Source organism: Cynocephalus volans, chromosome 4 (genome assembly GCF_027409185.1).
Source record: "Cynocephalus volans isolate mCynVol1 chromosome 4, mCynVol1.pri, whole genome shotgun sequence".
NCBI classification, from domain to species: domain Eukaryota; kingdom Metazoa; phylum Chordata; class Mammalia; order Dermoptera; family Cynocephalidae; genus Cynocephalus; species Cynocephalus volans.
In genome coordinates, this window is record NC_084463.1 from 72,461,742 (window position 1) to 72,489,422 (window position 27,681).

Here is a 27,681-nt window from a genome sequence, read left to right on the forward strand (position 1 = left end):
TCTAACATCTATAACCAAACAGAAATTCTAAGTGAATCTAAAAGACAGAAATTCTAAGTGAATCTGAAAGCCAGAGATAACCCACTGCACTTGGATAAGAGTCAACAACCCATATTTGACAGTAGAAAGCTTATAGAGATAAACATAGTCCTAAAGACAATGTGGTCAACAGGAAGTAACTGTGGCTATCAGTTACTATAAATTGATTAAATTATAAAATATCAGACCACATTAACTTACCCGTTATATATGCAAGATACCATACCAAATACTGTATATTGTCAATAATTTCCATGTGCCAATTAAGTGATACAGACTGTGTCATTTAATCCTCACAACAGCCCTATGAGTTCGGTGTTACTATTATTGTTGCTATCCCATTTTCCATGTGAAGAAATTGAGGATAGGTAGATATAGTAATTTGTCCAAGATCTCATAAGCAATAAGTGACAGGTGGTATTCAAACCCAGGTCCACCTGCTTTCAAGAGCCCTTGGTCTTAACCCTTATTCTAAGTTGTCTCTCAGTTTCAAAAGAGAAAAGCAAAACTTCGAAGTTATGAATTGTAACACATAAAGTAGGCATTATCAACACCTAAAACTTATCAGTTCTGCAACTTCTCACATATCTTTACCCTCTTCTGTGCTTTTTAAAGTTAAAAACATTGTACCAATGTTTTACCTGTCAATTTTTTTATGGAAACATAATTGATTATACATACTTTCGGAATACAGAGTTGAATATCAATACCTGTGTACAGTGTGTGATGATCGAATTATAATTAGCATATTCATCATTATAAAACACAATCATTCTTTGTGCTCATTAAACAATTTCTTGCTAACCCTCCTTCCCTCCCCCACCCTCTCCCCCCCTTTCCACCTTTAATAACTACAGTTCTGAACACTCCTTCTGAAAGTTCGAAGTGTTGTGATTCTTCCTTCCTTTCTCTTTCTTTTCTTTTTTTATTCATTTCTTTTTTTTTTTTTTTTAGCTCCCATTTACGAATGACGACGTGTATTATTATTGCTCTTTCTGTGCCTGGCTTACTTCAGTTAACATAATTTTCTCTAAGCTCATCCATGCTGTTGCAAATGGCAGAATTTCATTCTTTTCTACAGCTGAGTAGTACGGTATTGTGTATATATACCACATTTTCCTTATTCAGTTGTCTGTCAATGGACATTCCACATCTTGGCTATTGTAAATACAGCTACAATAAACATGGGCGTGTAGGTATCCCTTCCACATGATGACTTCCAATCCTTTGGGTATATACTCAGTAGAGGGATTGTTGGACTGTATGGTCTACCTGACATTTTTACGTTTCACATCTATTTTCTACCTATCATTTTTCTTGGTAATAATCTAATCTCTCTTTCCTATTTGGTCTTGTATGTTCTGAGAGATTACACAAAGCAGGAGTAATACAACACACAAACATTAAGACAGTTCTATATTGCACTTTGCTTGCTTCTGAACGTGTGTGCCCCACCCCACCCCCGCTGCAATGAAGGCACTTGCACATTCCCCTAACATGCATCACCTTCACAATCAAGAGGGCATGTTCTCCACCCATCTTGAGGTATTCCTAGGAATTCCATGCAGTTTTTCTGAATAGGGAAATCAGAAAGTGCTGCATTAGTAGATTGGGTAAATTAAGTCAAGCAAATGCCAATAGTTTCTAATTTTAAGAACATAAAAACAATGAATCCTTTAAAATATACCTGTAATAGGACATACTGGCTTTGGATTGTTACCAAATGGACATTTTTAAAAATCAGATAAAGGTTAACTGATCTTGCTTAATGTAAATCAAGGCTTAGGATTTTTAATGATCCTAAATGCTACCAACCTTTTGGTACACAGTTATTTCCGGATCATCTCAGAGTACACTTTCCTGACTTTTACTTTAAGATTTAGTAATCTTGTGGATCAGTGTTAACAAGTTACTACTAAAAAACTTAATACATCTTATACACGTAGAAATACCACTTTTCTCTCCCCAAGTCCTTATTTTCTAATATCAAACAAAAAAAACACTGAATATGTATCTAACTCTCAGTATGTAGAGAACTATTTTATATAGATCCCAAGCATGTATCAAAATGCTATTAAATTAATATACTATAAGCATAATAACTTATTTATATTATAATATAACTTTTAAAGGGCAACCACCTCAAGTAATTTAATAGACCAGGACTTATATATGTGTGTATATATCATGTATTTTAATACAGAATCAAGTAAAACAGAACCATTATCTTACTGAATTATTCAAACTTCCTTTCATTTTTATTTCTTTTCCTAACCTTTAAAATTCCTTTCACAAAGTTCATTGTAATTTACCTGCCACTTAACTGGCACAGCTATAGAATACAAATTAATCTTCTTCACAGGATGTGGTGAATCTTGCCTCTAGAAACTTTTTCAGGTGTATATTTGTTTTGCGTGATTTCTCAATTATACATATTTGGGAATTTGCCCAATTACAAAACACAGGTCTCCAGTCTAGTAATGAAATCCATCATTTCAACCATGTATTTTGAAAGAGGACTTGTAAAAACAAAATCTCTTATCATTCTGCTAAACCAAATTAGACTTAATGAAAGAAATGAGATTTCATAGAATCTTAGAATTGGAATGTATCTCAAAAAAATCTTTCAGTCTAGTCAATCATTAAAAATTATGCAGAAGAGTAGCAGAAAAAGGGGGATCCAATCAAGATGGCGGAATAGACGGTTCGCAGCGCCACTCTCTCCCACAAATCAACCAAATTTACAACTATAAATATGTAACATCAGCCAAGCCGGGGCTGCTGGAGCTCAGGGGAAGAGGACTTACGGAGTTCATGAAGGAAGGAGAAACTACGATGAGAGAAAGAAAAAGCTGCTCTGAGCATTTCGGGCCACGGCTGCTTTACGGCCGGAGCTGATAAGCGCAAGGAGCAGGAGCCAGCAGAAGCTGCAGCTGTGCCCTTCGGATGGAGTTACTAGGAGGCAGCAAGACTGCTAATAGGGTTCCTATAGATCCATGCAGGAACGAGGAGCCAGAACAACTGAAAAAAGGGAGCCACTCAGAGGCCAGTGAGTCATCGCAAGGGACCAGCACAGAGCCCATCCCAAGTGTTTGCAGCACAGGTGGTGGTGGAGACGTGCCCACCTGGGGAACACTAGGACACAGCAAGGACAGCCGATCTGTCCCCCAATCAGCACAGGACCTCTCAGAGGAGACTGGTCAGGAATGCAGAATTGCATGGGTTGCAGTTTGATGAAAAAACTCAGGCCCAGATCAGAGATTCTACAGAATACAGATCCACCAGGTCTCTGGAGAGCCAGAAGTACCTATAAGGTCATCCATTAAACCCTGAGCTGCACAAAAAGCCTTCCCTAGGGAAACGGCAGCAAAGTAGCAATTTAAACAACCACACAGCTCAATTACTGGTTCCCACAGGAAGTTCCCCCCGTGTTAGAAGCAAAGGACAAAAAATTAGTTCTGGCCCAGGCACACCACCAGCACCTTGGGGCCTGCCTCGGAGCTGGAAACTTGGATCTGGGGACCCCATTCTCACTTCCAGGCAAACCGCACCTGTGCCTTGGAGCCAGCCTGGGGACCTGAAGCATGCAGAAGGGGACTGGACCCCCCCTCCCACAACCAGGCACACCACACCAGCACCTTGGGGCCTGCCCAGGGATCCGAGGCAAGGAGAAGGGGGCCGGACCTCACTCCTACAACCAGGCACACTCAGCCAGTGCCTTAGGGCTCACCCAGGGACCCGAGGTATGAAGTTGGGGACCAGACCACCCTCCGACGACCAGGCACAACATGCCAGCACCTCGGAGCCCACCCAGAGACCTGGGGCAAGGAGAAGGGGAATGGTCCTCTTTCCCACAACCAGGCACACCGCACCAAAGCTTCAGGGCCCACCCAGGGACCCGAGGCACGGAGAAGGGGACTGAACACCCCTTCCCACAACCAGGCACACCAAACCCGTGACTCGTGGCCTGCCCATGGTCCTGGGGCACGGAGATGGGGACTGGACCTCTCTCCCACAACCAGGCACACCAAGCCAGTGCCTTAGGGCTCACCCAGTGACCCGAGGCATGGAGCCAGGAACCAGACCCTCCTCCCACAACAAGGCACACCACGCCAGTACCTTGGGACCCACCCAGGGACCCAAGACTAGGAGAAGGGTACTGGACCTCTCTCCCATGATCAGGGACACCGTGCCAGCACCTTGGGGCCCGCCCGACCCAGAGGCATGCAGAAGGTAACTGGACCCTCCTCCCACACAAGGCACAAAATGCCAGCACCTCGGAGCTCACCTGGGTACCCGAGCCATGGAGAAGGGGACCAGACCCTCCTCCCACAACCAGGCACATGGCGCCAGCGCCTTGGGGCCTGCCCAGGGACCAGAGGCTTGGAGAAGGGGACCAAACACACCCCACAACCAGGCATACCGCCAGTGCCAAGGAGCATGCCAAATACAGCACCTCCATGTGGGTGGCCCACCACAGCCACCACAATAACCATGGCTGCTGCAAAAGTGGCTAGATGCCACAGCCACCACGCAGATGGTCCGCCAACCACTGGAGTGCATTCACACAAGAAGAGTCACCAGCAGAGACAAAGAAAAGAAGAGGATGTCTCTTTCCACAAAACCCATTTCAGAGTGACAGAAGAAGCATCTGCTCTATGATAATATTGGGGGACCTGATCACATCTGTCAGCACTGGACAGATCATCTAGGCAACAAGTTAACAGAGTAACCATTATTCTTTCAGAAGGAGAGAAGAAATCTAGGGCAATTAGAGGGGGGAGGGGGAGTGAATGGAGGAAAGGGAGAGGTTGGCCATAAAGAATAATTACGATTTGTAACAATATATATGCTAGTAATATTGATTTAATCAATATCTCAATGTTCAACCCCCAAAATATGTATAATCGATTTTAATTTAATAAAAAAATAAATAAAAATTATGCAGAAAACAGATTTGGGGAGTTCAGAGAAAATGACAGTATTTTAAGGAAAGTGGTCTGATTAGAAACAAGAAAGCATAACACACAAAACCGGACTCAAATTCTGAATGAGGAGAAGTTTTAAAAAGAGCAAAACTAGAAAGTTCCTGTCACATTAATTAGTGAGAAAAACATAAATCAAGTCACATTTAGCTTGATTAACCCAGTAAAGTGCTTCAAAAGAGCTGTGTAGCTTTCTCTTTCATCTGAAGGCTTCAGATTAGCAGATTTGGAAGGCATCCCCTTCAGGATGAAAATTTTTGGTAGATAGCGGCTTAACTAACTGGAAGCCATTTACTGCTTTTTAACAGTAAATGCCCTCAAAACTTATCTAAATGCCCCCACAATTCTCTTTGTTCACTGATTCTTGGCTTTAAAAACTCCTTAAAAGATCGTTTTTTGAAGCATGGAAGAGCATAACTTTTCTGCTTTTCTCAAGGAGATAAAAAGTCAATTCTGCATCTGTACAATTCTTGACTGAGAGCAAGATCATTTTCTCTTAAACCTGTTTAAAAAACTGTATTGTGTAACCTCACGGAGAGTACATAGCCACCAAACATCACGGCTGCTTTCCAGATGGAGAGAGCCCCTAGGTTGAAACCTTATTAATATGGAAGTATGGCTATAAATTTATGTGAACGTGAAGTCTATCAGGATTACAGTTCCTGTGACATTCATTCCAAAGCATTTCAACACCATGTAGAAGTCCTTTGTTTATTCTTAAATACCCACTAAAATGCGAAGAGAGGAAAGACAACAGACAAGTGCATAAGATTCACAGTGAAAAGGGCACACTGTACAGATATTGTCAATAACCTCAGCACATATTAATATAACACCTCGCTCTCATTTTGAAACTTTTGTTGACTCCTTTTTTGGGGGGACCAGTTGTTGTTGTGTTTTTTAAAGGTTTTTGGTTTCACCACACCTGTCAGCTAGCCGTTTCATTTCCTAACCCATCATTGCTGTTTGATACAACACCTTTAATGGGGATGGTCAAGTATATATTAACCATATATGAAAATTCCCAGAATCAGACAAACTTAAGTTTGGATTATTCTGAATTTGGTCCCAAATACAAATGGAGGCTTAGCTATTAAATCAAGTGCTGAAGATATTGACAGTATCTGTACTAAAGTCAATATGGCAATGACCTTGAGTGTTCAGTGTTCCCTTTAAATAGTCTCTCCTCTTTAAGGAACAGCATATTTTATTAGAAACAAAGCCTATCCTTAAGCAGACATCATCCCCACATCATCCATGTTCTGGAGAAGGAGTCCCTGGGTATATCTACTACTATTTTTAAATAGCACATCCAGTGCATTAGTAGGTCCTATCCCCTTCTGCTTTCTCTAAAGCTTTACTCTGTCACTTATCTTATCCCTGGTTCACATACAGATTAAGAGCACGGGATCCAAAATCCCACTGCCAAAATCTGAATCTGGCTTCTCCTACTTGAAAGCTGTGTGATTTGGGGAAAGTTACTCATGTTCATGTAGGACGTGTGACTAATAACAGCACCTAACAAGTAATCATTACGAGGAATAAATGAGATAGTGCAAAATGACCTTCACAGAATGCCTGGCATATAAATGGGACTATCATTATTCTTAGTATTAAATACCTTCCACCACCACTTAAAGTGTCTTCAGGGGTGGTTTTTCCTATTTCAGTTCTTCCTTCCAACTCTATCCATAACCCTCTCTTCAGAGTTTCTCTCCCACACTCATAATCACCCAGTCGTGTTTTTTGCCACTCCATTGAAACTATTCCTGCCAAAATTGCCTCTTTACTTAATTCAGCTCTACGTCAGCATGCCTATTAATTTATATGCAGCATATAAAACATTTCATATTTTACAAACAAGACAGTTGAAATAAAAACATCTACAAGTATTTTAAAACCCACAAAAAATAAGTTGATATGTACCTTTGATTTTAAACATAAAGTTGAGTCCAAATTCTCTCATTTCCTTACACCATTATCATAAGAAAATGTAATAGAAAAAACCCAAACAAACCAATGCTCTAAAAGAATCACAATCAACCTTGTTAGATGCCAAATAGCTAATCTTCCAAAATAAGGTTTTAATTAATGAGTTATTTGTCACTAACTTTCTAGGTAGATTTTTAGACAGAGCATGAAAAAAATGAATAATGTGAATCATCTTTTTTGGACCATAAATAAAAGGCAGATTTCACAACAGTTATTTGAAAATCTGGTAATTAAAAAAAATAGTTGGCAGGGCTGGCCCATGGCTCACTTGGGAGAGTATGGTGCTGATAACACCAAGGCCACAGGTTCGGATCCCTATATAGGGATGGACGGTTAGCTCACTTGGGAGAGTATGGTGCTGACAACACCACGTCAAGGGTTAAGATCCCCTTACCAGTCATTTAAAAAATATATATATATATATAAATCAATAAATACCTGCATAATTTTTTGCCTTTAAAAGTTTTAAGATTTAAGTTAAATGTCACATATAAAACACAGATTCTGAGAAAAGTAAATTATTTATAGTAAGTTAAAATGAAGATTTTAAAAATTAATTTTTCTTCAAGAGTTTATAGAAATAAAGTTATGACAAAAAAAGCTCAATCACAAATTTTGTCTTGTTCTTTGTTTTCGGCTCCTAACTCTTTAGAGTTCAAGTGTTCAACCCATTAAAAGCAGAGCAGAGAGTTATGGAAAGCAGAAACATTCTGACACATTGGCATCTTCAGGGGCAGAAAGACATTTGTTCTCTGAGCCCTCCTTGCCAAGGAAGACTCTGTCAACTAATTGTACCACTCCTCCCCCATCCCCAACAGTCCTTGCCAAAGGCTACTGTTTAAGAAAATTTATAGTGTAGCTACTAATATTATGTTGGTTAGTTTGATGGATAGGAAAGATGGATGGGCTGTGAAGGAGGAAGTCATCAAGGCTACTAGAGCCACCACTTAACTGTTGTTGGCATCTGTGCCATGAACCAGGGCACTAAGCAGTGGAGTAAAGTGTAGGGGACAGGACAGTGATGAGAAATCCAGCCCAAATACTCCAATCTCTGATGCCAGGAATCTTCCCAGAGGAAGGGGCACCTTTTCCTAATATGTATAAAGGTGCATAATGGGCTAGCCTTTGACCCATCTAACAAAGGAGACAGAGGCCAGACAGTACGTAACTGATATGGCAAGGTGAAAGAACTAAACTTTCACCTACTGGCTTTTAGCTACTGGCCACCTTAGGCATTAATGACTAAACAAGGTTATGATATAGTATACGTTTTGAAATAAAGTGTCTCATATATGAAACTGGATAGAAAATAAACATCACCCATGTTCCAGTTTCCTTAAAAGAATAATGACTGTTTTCCACAGAAAGGTTTACCAATTAATAAGCATTATTCATGTGCTCTAATTACAATGTCTTACTCACCTGAGGCTGAGTTCATCATATTCTGCTGCACTGGTGGACTGGTGGGGGCCGTAACATTCATCTGAGAGAGGATGGCCTTCCTGGGGTCCTGCCATGTTGTTGTCTGATCAATGTGACTGCGACAAAACAAACCACTGCATTAGATAACAAATACCAGGTCCTAAAAACCAGTTTCCTTATCAAAATAGGTAGATACATGGGCTAATAATCAAAGAGTTCTAAGTAAGCTCTGTTACAGTATAAAGTCATTCACACTCTTCTGCAACAGACATTTTCATTCCTTAAGTCAGTCAACTTTCACCTCTTAGATCTTGTAAGTATAGGTTTCGAAATTGTTATGCTTGCACTTTTAAGTGAAGGGAAATCATCTTCACCAGGTTGACAATTACCATCCACTTCTAATTTAAAGATTAAAATGTAGTTTGTAAATTAATCACCTAAAACAGTAATCATATGACTAAAACCCAAGATTCACAAGGCAATTACCCACTTTTTTTCTGAGAGCTAAGAATGCCAAATAACATATAATTCTTAGGCCTAAAACACCTTTTAAAAAGTAAAATACACAAAAATAAAAGTCTTACTATAATACATACTCCAAAGCCAAAATAGAATTAAAAACTTTATCTGTAAGTTTTCATTTTCTCCTGACTGCTGAATAACAACATGTTCTGGCACAAAGTCCTTTGTTATATGCAGAACATTTTCTACACACAGTTAACATACTGCAAAATATACGTATGCATATAGATTTCTTCATCTATATTACAGAGAATGAAAACATCTAAAGATTCTATGAAATTATAAGATATCTAGCACAGTATCTGGTAAATGAGAGCTTTCAATTAATACTAGTTTCCTTCTTCCAGCAAAGTTTCATTGTTTCAGTGAAACAAAAACTAAAAATATCATTATGCAAATAAAACTACCTTAAAAATTATCATGAAATAATAGCCAGAAGTACGCAAAGATTTATACATAAAATTCTCTTCGGTATCATTTGTAGACAGCAAAAATTTGAATTACAGCTAAAATCCAATGTAGAGGACTGGTTAAATAAATATGGTTACATATGATGGACTACTGTGCAGATATTGAAAATATTTTAGAAGGATATTTAATAACATGGAAAAAATTCACAATACAGTTTTTTAAAGTTATAGGTTATAAAACAGTAGGTACAGTATAAGGCTAATTGTTTAAAAATACATATATGTGCAGTGATAGTATATAGGAAGAACAGACTGCAGAACAAAGTGTTTTAACAGTGTTTAGTTCTAGATGATAAAATTATAGAACTCTGCTTTGCTAGGTTTTCCTATTATTAAAGAATCATAAATTCATATTATTTTTGAAAGGGGGGAGAAGAAATGTGGTATTGTTTTTTTTAAAAATAAACTCCCCAAATAATTTTTTGTAACTGATTAAATTTCAAATCTGAGTTCTCTCTTCTTGAATCATCCCATAATAAATAACCAGGTAAATGTTAAAGAAATGACACCTGCTGTGACTATTCTGAAATAGAACTAGAATACTATCTCATCAATAATTTTATCTTATCATTAACACATTAAGAAAGGATCATAAACTCTGGCTAGAATGGGTCTTAACTATTAACTACTGGAGATGGGAGGAGAGTTCTTTTAGCCCCTAGGCAAGCAAAAAAGGGATGAAACAGGAAAGATCTGTATATAGTCATGGGCCACATGATATTTTGGTTAATGACAAACTGCACAAATGATGGTGGCTACACCATCTAGGTTTGTGTGAGTACACTCTGATGTTCACACAATGACAAAATCCCCTGATGACGCATTTCTCAGAATGTATCCCTGTTGTTAAGCAACACATGACTGTACTTAAAAATGACAATGGTACCTGTCACTTCGAGGCTATTACAGACCAACTACAAATGTTAAGAGAAAATATTTATTTATGTAGCAGAGTATATAATTTCTCAAATGTTACCAGTACCTCTTTTTTTCACTGAATAGATCTACTTTTCAACAGCAGCATTTGCTCAGGTCTAGACAGTACAAGAAATACCTTGTTCAAGTTTTGCCATCCAAGAATCTTATTCCAAAAGATCAAGTCTTCAAAGCTCAGTAATGACTTATTCCTCCTCCTTTTCAATCCTCCACATGAGCCACTGAACAAATTAAACCATAAAATGTTCTCTAGATATCAGTGCTTTTTATGCTTACAGATATAACCAATACACATATGCTAATTAATATAGTCATACTCAAGGAAAGAAGCTTAAAATCCACAAGAGGACCAAAATTTAGGGAAATGTTTCTCACTGCCTATTATACCATTAAGAAACCAGGAAAGGAAATGGCCAGTGGTTCATTACTAGCAGTTCTTAAATTTCAATAGTATGTGCCACTGACTACTCCTTGTCTCCAGTACTTTAAAATTCCTGACATATGTGGGGGTGAAGGAGAAGCGGGAGGTACAATGAAAGCAAGTTCAGGATTCTGACTGCTGAAGATTTTCTGAGTATGTAAAAGTGTAGTTTCTCTGAAAACTGATTACATAAATACTATTATCCCATTTTTTAATGTCACGTCTTGAAACTACAGGTCACATTACACAGGGCTCTTCACCAGAGGATTTAGGAAGACCCCATTCTGATGACTGAACATAAAACAACCACATGAATCTTCCCCCAAATTGAAGCCAATCCATAAATATGTTCTTAAAGCTTCTTTCCCCTTTAAATTAAGGTTTTGAATATAATTCAGAGAATGTATAGTTTAACTGCTCTCAAAAGATAAAATGTACAAATTCTAAAATTTCAACTCCTAACAAAGCTGGTGGACCTCACTCAGTAAGTTAGTTTAAAGCCCTAAAGAGCTGTACTACGTATGCCAGCTAATGTTCCACTTACTCAAAAAAAGATCTACATCTCTTTAAGGAATAAAGATGCCATTATCTAAATATCCAACTATAAAAGAATGTAACCACTTATATGCCAAAGGAAATGTGAAATAAAATGAACTTTAGAATATTTGCTTTTCATTTATTCTATAAGATTAAATCAAGAAGAAATACTGTTATATCAATTTACAACAATACACACAAAAATATCTGGCTTTCCTTTTTACTCTATAAAAACACTTCATACAACAAAACCATATTTTTGCTAAAACCAAATAAATAGCTTGCCAGGCCCTCCCTTCTCCCAGATATCCGCATGGTACCTTCTCTAACCTCCCTTCTGGTCTTTGTTCAAATGTCAAATTCTTAATAAGCGTTCCCTGGCCACATCATCTAAAATCCACCCTACCCAAACTCCTACTTCTTCTTTGTTTTATTTTTGCTTGATAATAATCGTTTATCACTATCTGACATGTATTTTACTTGTTTTGTTTCCTTCAGCTAGAGCATAAACTCCAGGAAAATAGAAACTTGTCCATTTTATTCACTACTGTATCACTGGAAGAGTACTTAACATTTGTCAAATGAATGAATGAAAAAAAAGCTTTTTTTCTTTTTTGCCCTTAAAAACATCAAACTTTCTCTAAAGGTCCTTGTGACCTTACTGATTATATCAACATCTACCTTTTCCAAAAATGAAATCATAAGTAAGGATTGTAGATTCACTAGAATTGGCACTACGAAGATCAATGGTGACACTGGCAAGAGCAGTTTCAACAGCACATTGAGGGTATGGTGATTTGGAGGTAAGAAAGCAGACAGATTTAGTTGTACACAGGGAGGAAAGCAAAACTCAACTGGATAAATATGAGTTTTTGTTTTTTCAAGAGGAAGAGATACAAGTATCTAAATGTGAAAACAAACAATAGCTGAAAATGTATGAAGGGATTACTGGTGGAGTACCATCATCCTTCAGAGAGTAGCAAGTAACAGGATGCAGATATTGCTTCCACTATAACAGGAGGTAAGAAAGAAAGGATGGGGCAGAAGGAAATAACTTCACTGGCTGATGAAAGTTAAGCAAATTCTGGTGTGATGGTGTCTACTCTCTTATCAAGAAGTATAACACTGAGATGATTAACGAGGCTCAATACCTGTACCAGTCAGCCACCAGAAAAAAAAAAATGTACTTAACGAGGCTGGCATTACTGATACAACCAGAAAATTGAGGGACCTGCCCAGAGTCACACATCCAGTATGCAGAATTGCATCTGGTGTACAGGAATTCTGAAAACAAATTTCTATACCAGACATATATATAAAAATAATATCAAAAATATAAATGTAATATATATTGAATAACAAAGATTCCACATAAATACTAAGGAGAGAATAAAAAGGCCTGGATACTGAAGATTCAATTAAAAGATGCCAGAACATTACAAACACAATTTGTATTACCACTAGAATATAAGTGTTTTGAAGGAAGTGCATGTGGCAGAGTGCCTGGTACACAGTAAGGCTCAATAAATATGTGCTGTATTGAATGAATATTAAAGCAGTATTCATTATTTAATAATGTAGTAGATTAAGTGCTCACATACATGCTAATCTGAAAAAGGATTGAGAAAAGAATTTTGTCACTTAAACTACACCAATTCTAAAAAATGTCAAACATTAAATAATCAAAACATACAAAGGAGATAAAATTAGAGAAGACTCATAAAACATTATTTTCAGAGTTAAAAATATGAGTGGTTGTATATAAAATAATCAGAAGGATTAATTTATCTTGTTCCTAAGGATAGTTTAACTGCTGAACTTCCTATAGGAAAATAAGAAATGTAAATAAATTATTCTGCTGTTACATTAGAAAAGAAAAAGGAATTGGATTCATGATCAAGATAAACCCTGTGATCTCTCTAGAGTAGTTACAGCTGGGAAACAATGAACTTGTCAAAGTTTAGACTTACGAAACATACACAGCTGTACTTTGACCAAGGTCTATGTCTAGCAGCAGTATCTCTTGTGTACAGTCACCTCTGGCTTTGTCTCTTTACTTCATACTGCAGAATTTCATCTTTCATATTTGATGACTTAGCAAAATGTATATAAACTCAAAAATAGGGGCAGAAATCCTGATGTGGACAATAAAAAATTGACTTTTTGCATAATCCCCCTAGTTAATTATGGCTATAGTATATAGAAATATTTAAACAACTTAGTATTCTTCTGTGAGATGTGAATTCCATGAAACGTTTCTGGGCCTTCAACATGCAGGGAGGTCTGAGCTTATAAAGAATAACAATATTGGGCTGGCTGGTTAGCTTACTTGGGAAAATGTGGTGCTGATAACACCAAGGTCAAGGGTTTGGATCACCATATGGCCAGCTGCCCCCCCAAATAAATAAATAAATAACAATATTATTGTCACCATCACCACCACATTACCGAAGAAACCATAAGAACACTAAATGCTACCTGAGGCAACCATGCAGAGACCCAAAGACATTTCTCCAGGACCACAGTTCAACAGGGAGGATGATAACGTGCCATTGCTCACAAGCTTTGAAAAAAATAACTTAAAAAAAAAAAAAAAAAAAAAAGGCCTACACTTTAAGATTAACTGATGTGTCCAAGGGCAGATGACCAGTATGCAGAAGAGCTGAGATTTAAACTCCCAACTATCTGATGGAAAACCTGTACTCTTTCTATTACATCAGACATCCTCTTATGTTGTGAGAGCATTTGGGGTATTGTTTAGATTTCTCATCAAGACTAAACAAACAAAAGATCATGGATAGATTTCCAGTATCTTTCAATTCTATTTTTTCCATGAACTTTTTGAAAGTGCCCTTTTGTTTATATTGTTTTACTGATTTTGTATGAAATTTACGTTGCTAAACTTACTTATTTAATTTCTGTCCTTTATTTCTTTTTATTAAGTGGACTTTTGATTGCTTAGAAATTAATTTGCCTTTAAAAATTTTATTCATCTTCCTCTGTTGAACTTAATTTGATATTTGCATGATTTGGGGAAACTTTAGAGAGCTATTTCAAATAACTGTAGAAATTATAAAATGAAATATGTAAATTTTAATAAGTTTTACATTTCCAGTTTTCATGAAAATTTGAAGCCATTCTTTCTACAGGGTATTTTGTTATTCAGTTTATGTATTTGTTATTTGAACAAATAAACGTGTGTATCCTTGTTATATAAAAAAATTATAATGTAAGTAAAAAGGAGCTTAAAAAAAAAGACTAAATCACCACCTCTCCTCTGACAGCTGCAGTAACTAGATACAAAGAAACCAAAATCTCCTCTGCAACAGCAGCCAGCAGACCAAAAAAAATGGGATCACACATCTTTTGCATCTTTCCCATTCGAATACAAAAGAAATATGGTAGTTGACAGAAGTTCCCAGGGCTTTGGATGGAACAATGATAGTCAAGGATATCTTCTCATATGGATCAATCTAGGATAAAGGAGGGGTGGGAGGGGAAGAGAGAAAGCACTCTATGTGAATTCCAAAGGTGAAAGAAATATTTCTCGCCCAAATATTAGATACATGTGCCGCCTTCCTTGTTGAAACCTTGGGATTTACTATACACAACAAAGTTGCCAATTTCTGGTAACTACTCTCGGGATGATGTGGCTTTTCTGAGGAGCCAATGACAGTGGACAATGAAAAGAGACTAGAAAATCTGGTGTTGCAATGGTAAGAAGCAGACTGGGCATAGTCCATACTTCCCTACCTAAAAATCATTCTCATTCACTTCTCAGAATAATTCTTTACAAATGAGGACACAGAGGCTCAGAAAAATTGAGTAACTGGCCTTCAATCACACTACTAGTACGTGGTATAGCCAGGATTAAAACCACATCTTTCAGCTTCTAGCTCAGTGCTCCTTTCACTCCACCTTCCTGGTTTCTAAGTAGAAAAGGATTTTCTAAAATGGTAATTTGCTACTCTACCAAAGTAGAATTTTTATGGGGAATATAATTAGAAGAGAAAATGAGAATCCTTTTAAATGCTTTTTTTTCAAATCATCAGCTATTGAGACTAATTCAGACCTAGCATGTAAGCGCTGATGTTGGCACAGAAAGTTATCTCTATTGCAAAAAATACAAAATCATTACAAAACAATAACTGGTTAACTGATAGCACTGTTAAAGAGATAAATCAGTTATGGGGTTATTATGCTTACTATATCTACTCTTTTAAATTGGTGGTTTGAAGCTTTAAAAAGTTATGCTGGTTTCATGTGCTGAAACAAGATTTCTGTCACTGGTGTAAATTAAGATATAGACATCAGTAAAATGAAGCTGTTATAAACTTAAACGAAGCTATATTGTATGTTTTAATTCCCTTTCATAATCCAATTTTGAAAATGTTTTTCTTCTAAATGAAAAAAACCTGTAAAACCTACTTTTCATAAAATCCCAGCAGTGTAATCTTAAAATTGCTTGTACCCACGCACAGCTATGATTCTATGATGTCAGATGGCACAAATTATGAGTTAACGACCCTCTCAAACTTTCAATTTGTAAAATGATGTAATCTTGGTTAAAGTCTAGAACCAGTAACAGTAAAATGAAGCTGTTAAACATTTAAACATGTACGAATTTAACAACACAATCTACAAACTTTATGAATAGAAACTTTGAAAAAATGCAGCTGTCAAGTGTTTAAGCTCCTAACACACCTTTAAGATATTCTTTGTGTTGCAAGAGGAAAAGCAAAAACAAAACAACACTTAACAGCAAGAGTGACCTGCTCAGACACTGATAAAATGTATCATTCTGAATTGATCCTTGCTGCCTGGATTTGCAATTTGGCTACATCATGGGAATTGTTAAAATTCTCAAATTTTTTTGACATAGGTGAACAAAGATAACATGGTAGAAATGTGCTGTTTTTATTCCAGAGATATCTGGGAAACCATGTCACCCCCATCCTTGCTGAAAAGTGAGAAAATCTGTAAACATATGTAAGACCACAAAACCTAAATATCTATTGAGAAATCAGGTTACTAAAGATGCTTTTTATTAAGAAAAGTTGACTTTTAGGAAAGAACAATAAGATTAAAACTAGAAAACCAGCAATAATACAAAATAGGTGTGAAGAATGTTTTAATTTTAAACTTCTGCTATTGCTGTCAAGCCCTCACAATACTATGGTGACAGTATTGGGAGTGGGCAGTCAGCCCAGATTTACTGCTCAGTTATCAAGCCCATGTTTGTTGTGCAAGTGTTATTTATAGAGTCACATGCTAGAGGCTGTTCCCAAACTAGCTAAACCTACACGCTTAATTGACTCTAGGAACAATGATACATTGTTCAACCTAATCCTTCTATGAGCTACAGTTCCTAAACCACAACCATATGCTATTTATATTTGTATATGTCTAACATGGACTATTTTTAGAACCCTAAAAAATTGAGATATGCACATACTATTATTACTTGATAAGAATGAGAAGACTTACACACCTTGCCTCTATGACAACATAGTTTTTTTATTACCGGAAATCAAAATCTTAAATTGAAATTTAAATAATTGGCCTATTACTAAAGGCTGTTAAAAATGAGTTAAAATTATGAACAAGTGTCAGCAAAAACACATAAAAGCAAACATGATGATTATACTCTGCAAATTGTATACACCACACTATAATCTGACCCATAGCCTTAAATTGAATAAAATTAACATTTGCTCACAAGTATAAAATCAATTTAAACACAGCATAAACACGTGTCATATAAGAGTGGCATGCTTATATACGTTTCCCCTTGGAAATCCATAAGGAAGGTGGTGAGGATGGAGCAGTCATGATAATAATGCCAAAGCTCAAGTGGAGGCTTTCTGAAGTGAACACACAGTTCTCCCAATCTTGATCCCAAATGGCTTTTACCTGAAGTTATGTTCAGCAATGTTCTTTTTATAATACCATAATGACTAAGAACATTTCTCCCCAAAGCTCAAAAACTGTATTTATTTGTCCTTATTTCACGATATAGAAAATGACAGGTGTTATCATAGTATGAACTGAGAACAAAGACCAGAATTCAAGTCTCTTGATTTCCAATTAAAAGGTCTATGTAGCTCCTTTTACAAGAGAAGGAAGGGGGAGGGGAAGGAAGGGGGCAGAGGAGGGAAGCGGGAGGGGAGAGAGGGAAGGCAGAATTAAAACAGGGGGTGGGGTGGGGAACAGTTCTGAGAAATTTAAGTCACAGAAAGTCTACTATAAATATTATTCAAAATGTGGTCCTCAAACAACCTGCATCAAAATTACCTGGGAGACTTACTAGCTCTTTGCATATTTTTAAGAACAAAACTGAAGAATAATCAACCTATTAATTTTACATACTGTTTCATACTGAGATTCTCACGTACAATAATAAGACATTTATTTACCCAAGAGCCAGATTAGAAATTCAACCTCTTGAAAAGATGACTGATGGTTTTCTCATATTCCACTGTTTTGCTTAAACTGATATTCCTGAGCAAATACCGTTTTAAATGAACTACTATATGTCAGATATCAAAAAGAAGTCAACTCTCCTATACAGGTTAAAGACCTTGGGAGTATATTATCCTTTCATTTTACAATTGTCAGTGCGAGGGTAAAGACAAAACAAAACAAAACAAAACCATGAAGAGGAGGAAACAAACGGGTTAAATACCAACTATGACTTCATTTGCAATGACATTACTTAGGCCTAAGGCCTTCAATCAAGGACCAGGAAGGAAGACAGGTTTAGGCAGTCAAACAAAGCTATAATCAGACCTCAGCAGCTTCCAAATAAGGATCTGTTCAGTCTGTTGGCTCACATGTCTACTGTGAGGGAATCACATTTCGTTACAAACTAGAACCATATTCATTGCATATTTATGGCTACATTCAAGTTTCCAACTGTTCCCAACACAACAGGGCATTAGCCACCCAAAATATTAATACGGGACAAGTCTAACATAACAACCTGGGAAACATTTCCCAAATGGTAAATCACCAGGAAGACAGTCAACAAAATCCATACAAAATACTTATGTGGGCAAAGCAGGCAAATGACCTCACCAAAATAAAGAACACACCGAACTTTTAACATAACAACTGCTGATACTCCCTACCCCTGGCCATTTGATGAAAATAATACAAACAGTGAAAGAATCTTATATATTTTCTTTACTACTTACTTTTGACAATAGGGTGATAACACTATAGAATGTCTTTAATTGTCTAAAAAGATTCACATCAAAGTTAGCAAAATAACTTGGGGAGGGAATGCAAAATCTAAAATAATTAACTTTTACATATTTTATATCACATTTAAAAGATGAATAGATATAATGCATGTCAAACAATGAGACATGGTTTCTATACAAATAAATACAAAGCACAGAGTCTTAGTGTTAATTACTCATTAAATGGTATATAAAATCTAATTGTTCAATGTTAGTTTAGGGGTTATTTGGATAACTAAGATTTGGTAGTGGAATTAGGGGTTCCACCATCAGGACAGCAGGACAATGGTGGAAAGGCACTAGATTTACTGAACTGGGGAGTTAAGTTATCCAATCTAAGACAAGTCATTCAACTTTTCTGGACCTCAGCTTCAGCAGCTGTGATTGATATATGATAGGCCTCCATTAAACAAGAATAAAAACTTCACTTGATTGTCTGCTGTGCTAAAACGAAGCATTTTATTCATATAACCATTTTTTTTTTTTTTTTTTTTTTTGTCTTTTTCGTGACCGGCACTCAGCCAGTGAGTGCACCAGCCATTCCCATATAGGATCCGAACCCGCGGCGGGAGAGTCGCCACGCTCCCAGGGCAGCACTCTCCCGAGTGTGCCACGGGCTTGGCCCTCATATAACCATTTTTAAAGTAAATAAAATATCTGATGTCAACACTGTTCAGTCTTTTGGCTCCTATATCTACTGGGAAGGAATCATATTTAGTAACAAACCTAGAACCAAATTCATTGTATATTTATGGATATGATTAAGTTTTCGACTTATCAACACGTCAGGGCTTAGCAAATTACAAATAATAACACATTAATTTAAAGGGAGTAATGGAATCACTTAGCTAAATTAAGGATACTGGTGATAATAAATTAATGAATACATTTTATATTGAGGAACACTACAGATATTAAAGTAGTTTGCCATATCTGTGTACTTTATAGGTAGCAAAGGAGATGGCCAAGTAGCCACTCACCATTCTTCCGTCCATTAAATTCTCTGTGATCACATCACACTTTTTTTTTTTTTTTTTTTAAAGAAAATGAATACTAGATAGTCATCCAAACCAGGCTTATAGGGCTGCCCTACTTAGGATAGTCAGTAGTCTATCAACGCGAAATTATAAATACAGATTAAATGTCTCCCTCTGTCTCCTCTGGATTTAACATTAACATGTTCATTAAAAATAGAGAGAGGAAAAAAATCACTTTGTAAATTCCCTAGTTCATCAGAGCCAGAATGTTTGTTCGGGCTGAAAACTAAGATTGAACTTGCTCTCCATAAACTGCAATTGAAATGTGATTCTCTCATTGAAAATACAGCTTTTCTTTGAAACTTACAAGTTAAATGACTATGAAATTCAATTATACTATAAAATATATTATCACCTTTTTGAGGGGGATTTTTACGGATATTGGTAGAAAGTGTTATAAATAGTCACATTCACAGTCATTAAAAAGAAATTAATGAAAAGGTTATACCATAAACATTAAGTAACATGATCACTTAAGGACTGCCTCAATCTATGAGAACCATGCTAGCAGGTTCAATCCTCAATGTTACATGAGGCAGTGCCCAAGGCATATAGTGTCATAGGTTTTTGGTTCTAAGGGGTATTTTGTTTTTTTTTTTAAGATTTTTGGGTTTTTTTTAAGAGTTCCTATGTATGAAGAAGACATTCCTCTAATCTTCCATTAACATGCCAAACACTAAGAACAAATCCAAGCTCTGGGATTGGAAGAAACAACTCAGTGGAGAAAATATACTAAGAGTTTTACTGAGATTCTCTTTAAAATTCTCTTTTGAGGCTTGTTATCTTAGTTGGTTAGAGTGTGGTGCTGATAAACACCAAGGTCTAGGGTTCAATCCTGGTACTGGTTAGCCACCAAAAAAAAAAATTCTCTTTTGATAACTAAAAAGGCTAATAACTGAAAAAGGTTGGTTCCTCAGGTAAGAACTCGATTTGGGGGCCGGCCCGTGGCTCACTCAGGAGAGTGTGGTGCTGATAACACCAAGGCCCCGTGTTCGGATCCCATATAGGGATGGCTGGTTCGCTCACTGGCTGAGCGTGGTGCTGACAACACCAAGTCAAGGGTTAAGATCCCCTTACCGGTCATCTTTAAAAAAAAAACAAACAAAAACTCGATTTGGTTATCTACAGAACCCATTTTTTAAAAATCTAATTCACATAAAATATACATATAGAAAATAACTGATTCCTTACTAATGGATCAAAAAACACTAATGGATTTTAAAGCAAGAAGACCAAAATACCTAAGAATTACAAAATAAAGATTATTTCTTTATATCTTTATAAATAAAGAAATAAAAGGAAAACCTCAATACAAGAGTTTCTCATAAACTATTTTGTCCACTATAACTTTGGCAGAGAAGAGCCACTGTGGTAGAGTGGACAGTCACTTCTATCTATTATAAATCACTCATATCTGTGATCTTGTGGAAAGTCCTGGTCACCATAGCTCACCAGTGGCATAATATAGCTGGCTACACAAAGATGAACTGTTGGGAAAATAGAATAATTTAATCAGGTCCCCCTCACCTTAGGTCCACTTGGGGGTGGTACAACACATTCTTTGCAAGCAAGTTGTGCGTGGGTGGAGATAGTTTGTATGTGTGGCACCACGACTTGGCTGGCAACTGTCTCAGGCATCTGCCCGCACAGCCATGCTCTCCAATCTATGGCTTCCAAGGACCTGTTTGCTGGGTACCTAGCTCATAGACCTGCATGTGAGGGGTCTGGGGACCCTGCCTCATGTGTGAAGGGTTTGTGACTCAGTCTGGACAATGGGCTTGAGGGGTCTGTGAGCTCCAGACCCAGCCCTAGCTTGAAAATTGGCCCAGTCGGCAGGATTACGGGCAGATAAAAGAGCTCGACATGAACTATTAGAACAGCTTAAGGGATTGAACAAAGACCAGGCCTAATTGGACTTGGAACACTCAATCTATAAAGTCCAAATGGAGATGTGATTAAAATCACAAGTGGAAAGAAAGATTCTAAAATACTTCACACCTGAAGGAAAACATTAACCATTGATCACTATTTCACGTCTCCATGCTTTTGCTCACACAGTATCTCTGCCTTCAACTCCTTTTCCTCTCCAACTCTCCTCCTGTCAAAAATCTTTGAGACCAACTCAAATATCCACTTAGGAAGGTTTTCCTGAGCAATTTCAGCCTCCATTCAGCCCCTAACAGACGGAATGTTCCCTCTCGTGTTTTCATGGAAATTTCTTTACAGAGCTACCACTACAGTGATCAGAGGGTTATGCAAACGTGATCTTTAACCCTCACTACACTATACGTTCATTAAGGCTCAGGACTCTCCATACATAATATAGATTTATAAATGTTTTGAGGAACAAAAGAGGACATTTATGGAATCTTTCTATAGATTTATGAAGCTCTATGGAAGTCAGGCATTATGAAGAAAGTACACTATTATAACAAATATTAAGGCAGAGGATAAATCTAAGGATCTAACGGTTTTATCAGTATTAGGCCAAACTCTGATTTCTATTATATTCATAATTTCAGATGCATAAGTTGAAACACACCTGTATCAAGAAGATTTTTATGTGATCAGCCAAGTGGCATCAGGCAGAACACCCAGTATTTATTAGAAGAGCTCCTTAAAATTTCAGAAATACTGGGCCGAACCCGTGGCGCACTGGGGAGAGTGCTGCGCTGGGAGTGCGGTGACGCTCCCGCCGCGGGTTCGGATCCTATATAGGAATGGCCGGTGCACTCACTGGCTGAGTGCCGGTCACGAAAAAGACAAAAAAAAAAAAAAAAAAAAATTTCAGAAATACTTAATCTAATATACTCATGTTACAGATCAGGAAAATCACAAACAAAAGGTAAAAGTTACTTTGTCTTCTATAATCAAAGATGTCCAAATAAGCAACATGACAAATGAGCTCCTGTGGTTGGGGAAGGTGAGGAATGGTGATGAAAGAAAAAAAAAATTGCTAGTTCAAGCAACCTCCAAAACCATGTAAAAGCCATGACATCAACATAGGCAGCTTAAGAGATCCCAAATCTTATTCTTTCAATAACCTGTTTAGGCCTATCTGTCACATTAAATCTTCTTAATGCCTTCAGCCCTTAATGATCTTTTCTTTTCCAAAATTTTTATAGTATTTATAGTGTGTCACTTAACAGCCAATCATTTAAACATTCAATTTCCTAACACTAAGCATCATACTGGGTGCAGGAGAAACAAAGATGAATAGAAATGTTGCACAGTTTTGAGGGATTCTAAGATGGGACAATTGTTTGGTATGGCTTATTCTCACCAACTAGACTATAAAACTTCATAAGCAAAACATTTACTTTCCTTTCTTTTATACTATGTCAAGGCATAGAATAACAAACTCAAGGCACTGATTAGAGAGAAAAAACAGAACATGCATATTTCCAAGATGGGCTGTTACCCTTTAATTACCTAAAGATAGTACAATATACTTCCACTAATTGAAGCAGACCCTAAAATATGAGGGTGCTTCAAAAAGTTCATGGAAAGATTCATATTTTTTAATTCTACTTTTCCACAAACTGCATATATTCAGATTACTAAGTATGTACCAGGCATAATCTGAATCTTTTGAATTACTTAATGGCTTAATCTTTTGAATGGCTTAATTTGGTGATTAAGCCAATAGAAATAAAAGAATTGTTGAAATGAGTGGGCAAACTTACTGAGAAGAGTACAATGTTAGAATTAGAAGGAAACTTGGAGACCATCCGACCAACTGTTTCAATTTATAGATGACGAAGTAAGACAAAGTCATTTAACTAAGTGCTTGCAATGGAATTATAACACACTTTTTCTGATTCACACACTAGCATGGCTTTCTTTGGGCAACACCCAGACTGACCTCTCAAACCAAGGAGCATGGTCTACAGAGAACAGAGTAAAAGGTGCATGGGCACTGCCTACCTGTCACCTGCTCAACAACTGCTAATATCGAGGTTACTGGTAGAAGCAGCATCTACAACTGCTTTGATGCCAATGACTCAGAGGTTGAAAAACTCAAAACAAAGCCATTTCATCAGCATCTTTTTGCTAGTTCTTCATTAACCAAGTAAGAGATACTCACTAAAGACAGTAAAGCCAGATTGAATACTATAATACTTCACTTATCCAGGTCATCGGTAAAGAAGAAAGTGCACCCTCAAAGTTTGTTTACAGATAAAGGAAGAGACTGCTTCATTTGGACTCCTGGTGCTTGGTATTTAGTATTAACTATTGTTTCTAATATGCCGCCTTAAATTATGGGAAAAATATCTGGCAGTTACAGTGAAGCCTCTTCTGTTTACTTTTGGACACAGCTGTGTTCAATAAGGTTGTATGGCCTCAGTTAAGTGGGCTGCTTACAGGTTGAGCACTTTCCTGACCTTATAATGCAATCTTCTCTCACTCTGTAGATGACGGAATTGAGACTCAACCATGCCTGAGTCATGACACTAGCGGGTGGTAGAGGTAGAACTAGAATTCAAGTCTCCTGTCAATCAGCTTTTTTCTCCACAAACCCAACCCTCTCCATACCACACACACAGAAAACACTAAACCTAAGCCAAACAATATTATCTGAGCTACAGTTCATCTAAAGCACTTACTGAACCCCTACCAAGTGCCAATTACTGCTGATATAAAAATGAAAAAGACACAGTCCCTGATCTGGAGGAGCTTATCTTCTAGTGGGGAAGATCCATAAAGATAATATTTTAATACAAAATGATAGATAGGGAGGCTAAGGGTGGAAAGGTTCTTGGTCCAACCTAGTGATACAGTGGAGGACACATAAAGGAGATAACCTCTGACCTGAATGCTGAATACTCTATAAAACTAGCTAGTTGGAGACACTGAAAAGCATTCCAGAAAGGGAAAACTTGGGCTAAATCGCAGTGGTGTGGTTTTTGTACCACTTAAATAAGAACCCAAGTAGATTTCAATAAATCCCTCTGGCTAAAAAAGATTTAACATAATTCTAGCAATCAAATGTCTCCAGACATTTCCAAAGGTCCCCAGGAAAAGATGGGACAAAAATCACCCTTTGTTGAGAAGTACCATCCTAGTCTTAAGAGTACAGATCATGTGCTATTCATCTTTGTACCTGTAGCCCCTAAGAGAATCCTTTATATGTTCAATACTGTTGCTTAAACTAAGATATCAAGAAAGATAATTGTATACTAATATGTTATATTAAAATTTATCATTTAACAAATTTAGGCTAATATATATAAATATAAGATATTTTTATATATAGATATAATAAAATGGAAGGAAAAAAATAATAGGTGTAGGAATACATGAATCACTAGGATTGGAATGTCTATACTCCTGTAAAGAGCATACACAGACGACCTACAAAATTAAGTACAGATATGGTTCAATTTCCATTACTACAGAAAAGATTATTAGGAAGCAGTAATGATCTTGATACTTGCTTATTAAAAATTAAACATTAAAACTTTGATTATAAATTTAGAAGTCTCAACTATCTCTATGTGGCAGATACATCTACTAAGCAACAAAACAGGCCCAAGTACTTCTCCACACTTCCTATGTTCCTTACAATAAGGAGAGGTCTAGTGTCTAACTCTTGCTAATGGGCCATGAGAAGTGATATGTTTCACTTTCAGGGTCAAAGCAAGAAGCAGGCGTGAACATTTCTCTTCCCTTTGTGTGATGATGACGATAGCAACACAATGAAATGGGAAAGTCAAGAGAGACATCCAGGATGCCTGAACTGCCACTAAAAAGGAACACTCCCGGAGAGCCGCAGACCACAAAAAACATTTTGTAAACAAGAAATAAAGTGTTTAGCCACTGAGGTTTTTTTGGACTGTTATAAAGTATAACCTAGCCTGTCCTAATACAACGTACAGAAAAGTGTTGCTTGTATTTGATGCTTCTATTCAGATATTTAAGACATGAAGAATCTTTATAGGTTCTAAACTCCTCATGTCACGTAGAAAAAAACAAGAGTTCAAAATTTTCACTATGACTACTATGCTTAATTAAAAAGTTAAGAAAGGACTTTGTCAAAGTCCATTTTCTGTTGCTGTAACATAATGCCACAGACTGGGTAATTTACAAATAGAAATTTAGCTCACATTTTTGGAGGCTGGGAAGTCCAAGATCAGGTGGCCACATCTGGTGAGTGCCTTCTTGCTGCATCATAACATGGCAGAAGGCACCACATGGCAGAAGGTGGCACACGGTGAGAGGCAAGAGTATGCCAGTTCAGATTTTTCTTCCTCTTCTTATAAAGCCACCAGTCCCATCATGGAGACATCATCTTGATGACCTTATCTAATCCTAATTACTTCCAAAAGACCTCATCTCCAAATGCCATCAACATAAAAATTTGGGGATTAAGTTTCCAACACATGAACTATTCATGTGTGGCGGGAGGGGAGGAGTATGGGAACTATCTCTACTTTCTGCTCCGTTTCTCCATAAACCTAAGCTGCTATAAAAATAGTCTATTACTTAGAAAAAAAAAGTTTCCAACCCACGAAATTTGGGGGACACATTCAAACCACAGCCAACTTGAATATACATTTCTCCAAAGATATATAGATGGTTAATAAGCACATGAAAAGATGTTCAACATCACTAAACATAGGGGAAATTCCAATCAAAAGTATGAGATAACCTACCACTTTGTACCCATTATAGTGCCTATTATCAGAAAATGTAAAACAATTGTTGGCAAGGATATGGAGTAACTGGAACCTTCGTGCATTGCTGATATGAATGTAAAATGGTACAGCCACTGAAAACAGCTTGGCAGTTCCCCCCAAAATTAAATATAAAATTACCGTATGATCCAGCAATTCTACTTTTAGGTATATATCAAAATAACTGAAAGCAGGAACTCAAACAGATACTTTTACACCAATGTTCACAGTAGCATTACTCACTATAGCCAAAAGGTAGAAACGAGTGAATAAACAAATTTGGTACAGCCACATAATGGAATTCATCCATAAAAAAAGAATGAAAGTCTGTTACCGAAAAGGAGAAATATTCTATTATTCCACTTATACTAGGTACAAAGAATAGGCAAATTCACAGAGACAAAAAATAGAACAGGGGCTAGGGGAAATGGGAGAATGAAGATTTATTATTTAATATCATAGGTACAGAGTTTCTATTTGGAATGATGAACAAGTTCTGGAAACAGATATTGGTGATGGTAGTATAACACTGCAAATGTACTTAACGTCACTGAATTGAACATCTAAAAGTGGTTAAAATGGTAAATTTTATGGTATGTATGTATGTAAAGTTAAACTTTATGTTTTATGTTATGTATATATATAAAATTTAATGTATGCAAAATTAAAAATTTTAAAAGGCAGGAAGTTAATCATTCAGACTGTTTCTTTTTCCTTCACAGCCTAAGTAAGGCCTGTTGAAAATTCTTCTAAATGTGTCCCAGGGAACCACACTTTCAATCCAGTCTTCCAAGAATTGCAACCAGATTGAACTCAAAGGCAGTTCAGTGAACCTGTTCGTAAGGAATATTCAAAGAAAATCAAGATCTCTATGCAGCTTCATAAATTCATTTGATACCACTGGCAGATCTGGGCTTTGGCAGCTACAAATATGGCAAGCAAGTAAGGCAGGAGAAATTCTTGATGAACTGAAGCAGAGCTACAAACAATAAGCTCTAGTCCCCAAACTAGAATGGCAGATAGACCAGCCTTGTGAATAAGCAAAAGTGAAACATACTCCCTTTGGGTAAAGGCTTCTTCAGGCTTATTTCATAGCCCAAGAGGCATTACTTGAATTGACTCTGAAAATTGTGGATCTGGGTACAAGTCAAAGCAGAATATTATGCTGTACAGGGTGAAAGATTAGGTACACTGTCTTATGACACTCCCACACAATCATCAAAATCAAGTAAATATCTCCTAAATGGAATCCTAAACCATTAAAAGTGACAAACATAAAGACTATGTGCATTGAAAAAAATGTTTGATAATTTCAACCAAGGTAAAAAAAAAAATGAAATTTCACCACACTATAACTGCAACTAGATAAAAGAAATACTGTATGGATGTATGTATTTTC

At 36.9% G+C, this 27,681-nt stretch overlaps 1 protein-coding gene across 9 annotated transcripts in view; it reads right to left on the reverse strand.

The window, feature by feature from the left end:
* YAP1 (Yes1 associated transcriptional regulator) overlaps positions 1–27,681 on the reverse strand; it is a 112,577-nt gene that overhangs the window by 53,471 nt on the left and 31,425 nt on the right. For all 9 annotated transcript variants that reach the window (XM_063093552.1, XM_063093551.1, XM_063093555.1 and 6 more), the window contains exon 3: positions 8,439–8,554. In XM_063093552.1, the coding sequence (XP_062949622.1) occupies positions 8,439–8,554 (116 nt within the window). The remainder of the gene's footprint in view (positions 1–8,438; positions 8,555–27,681) is intronic.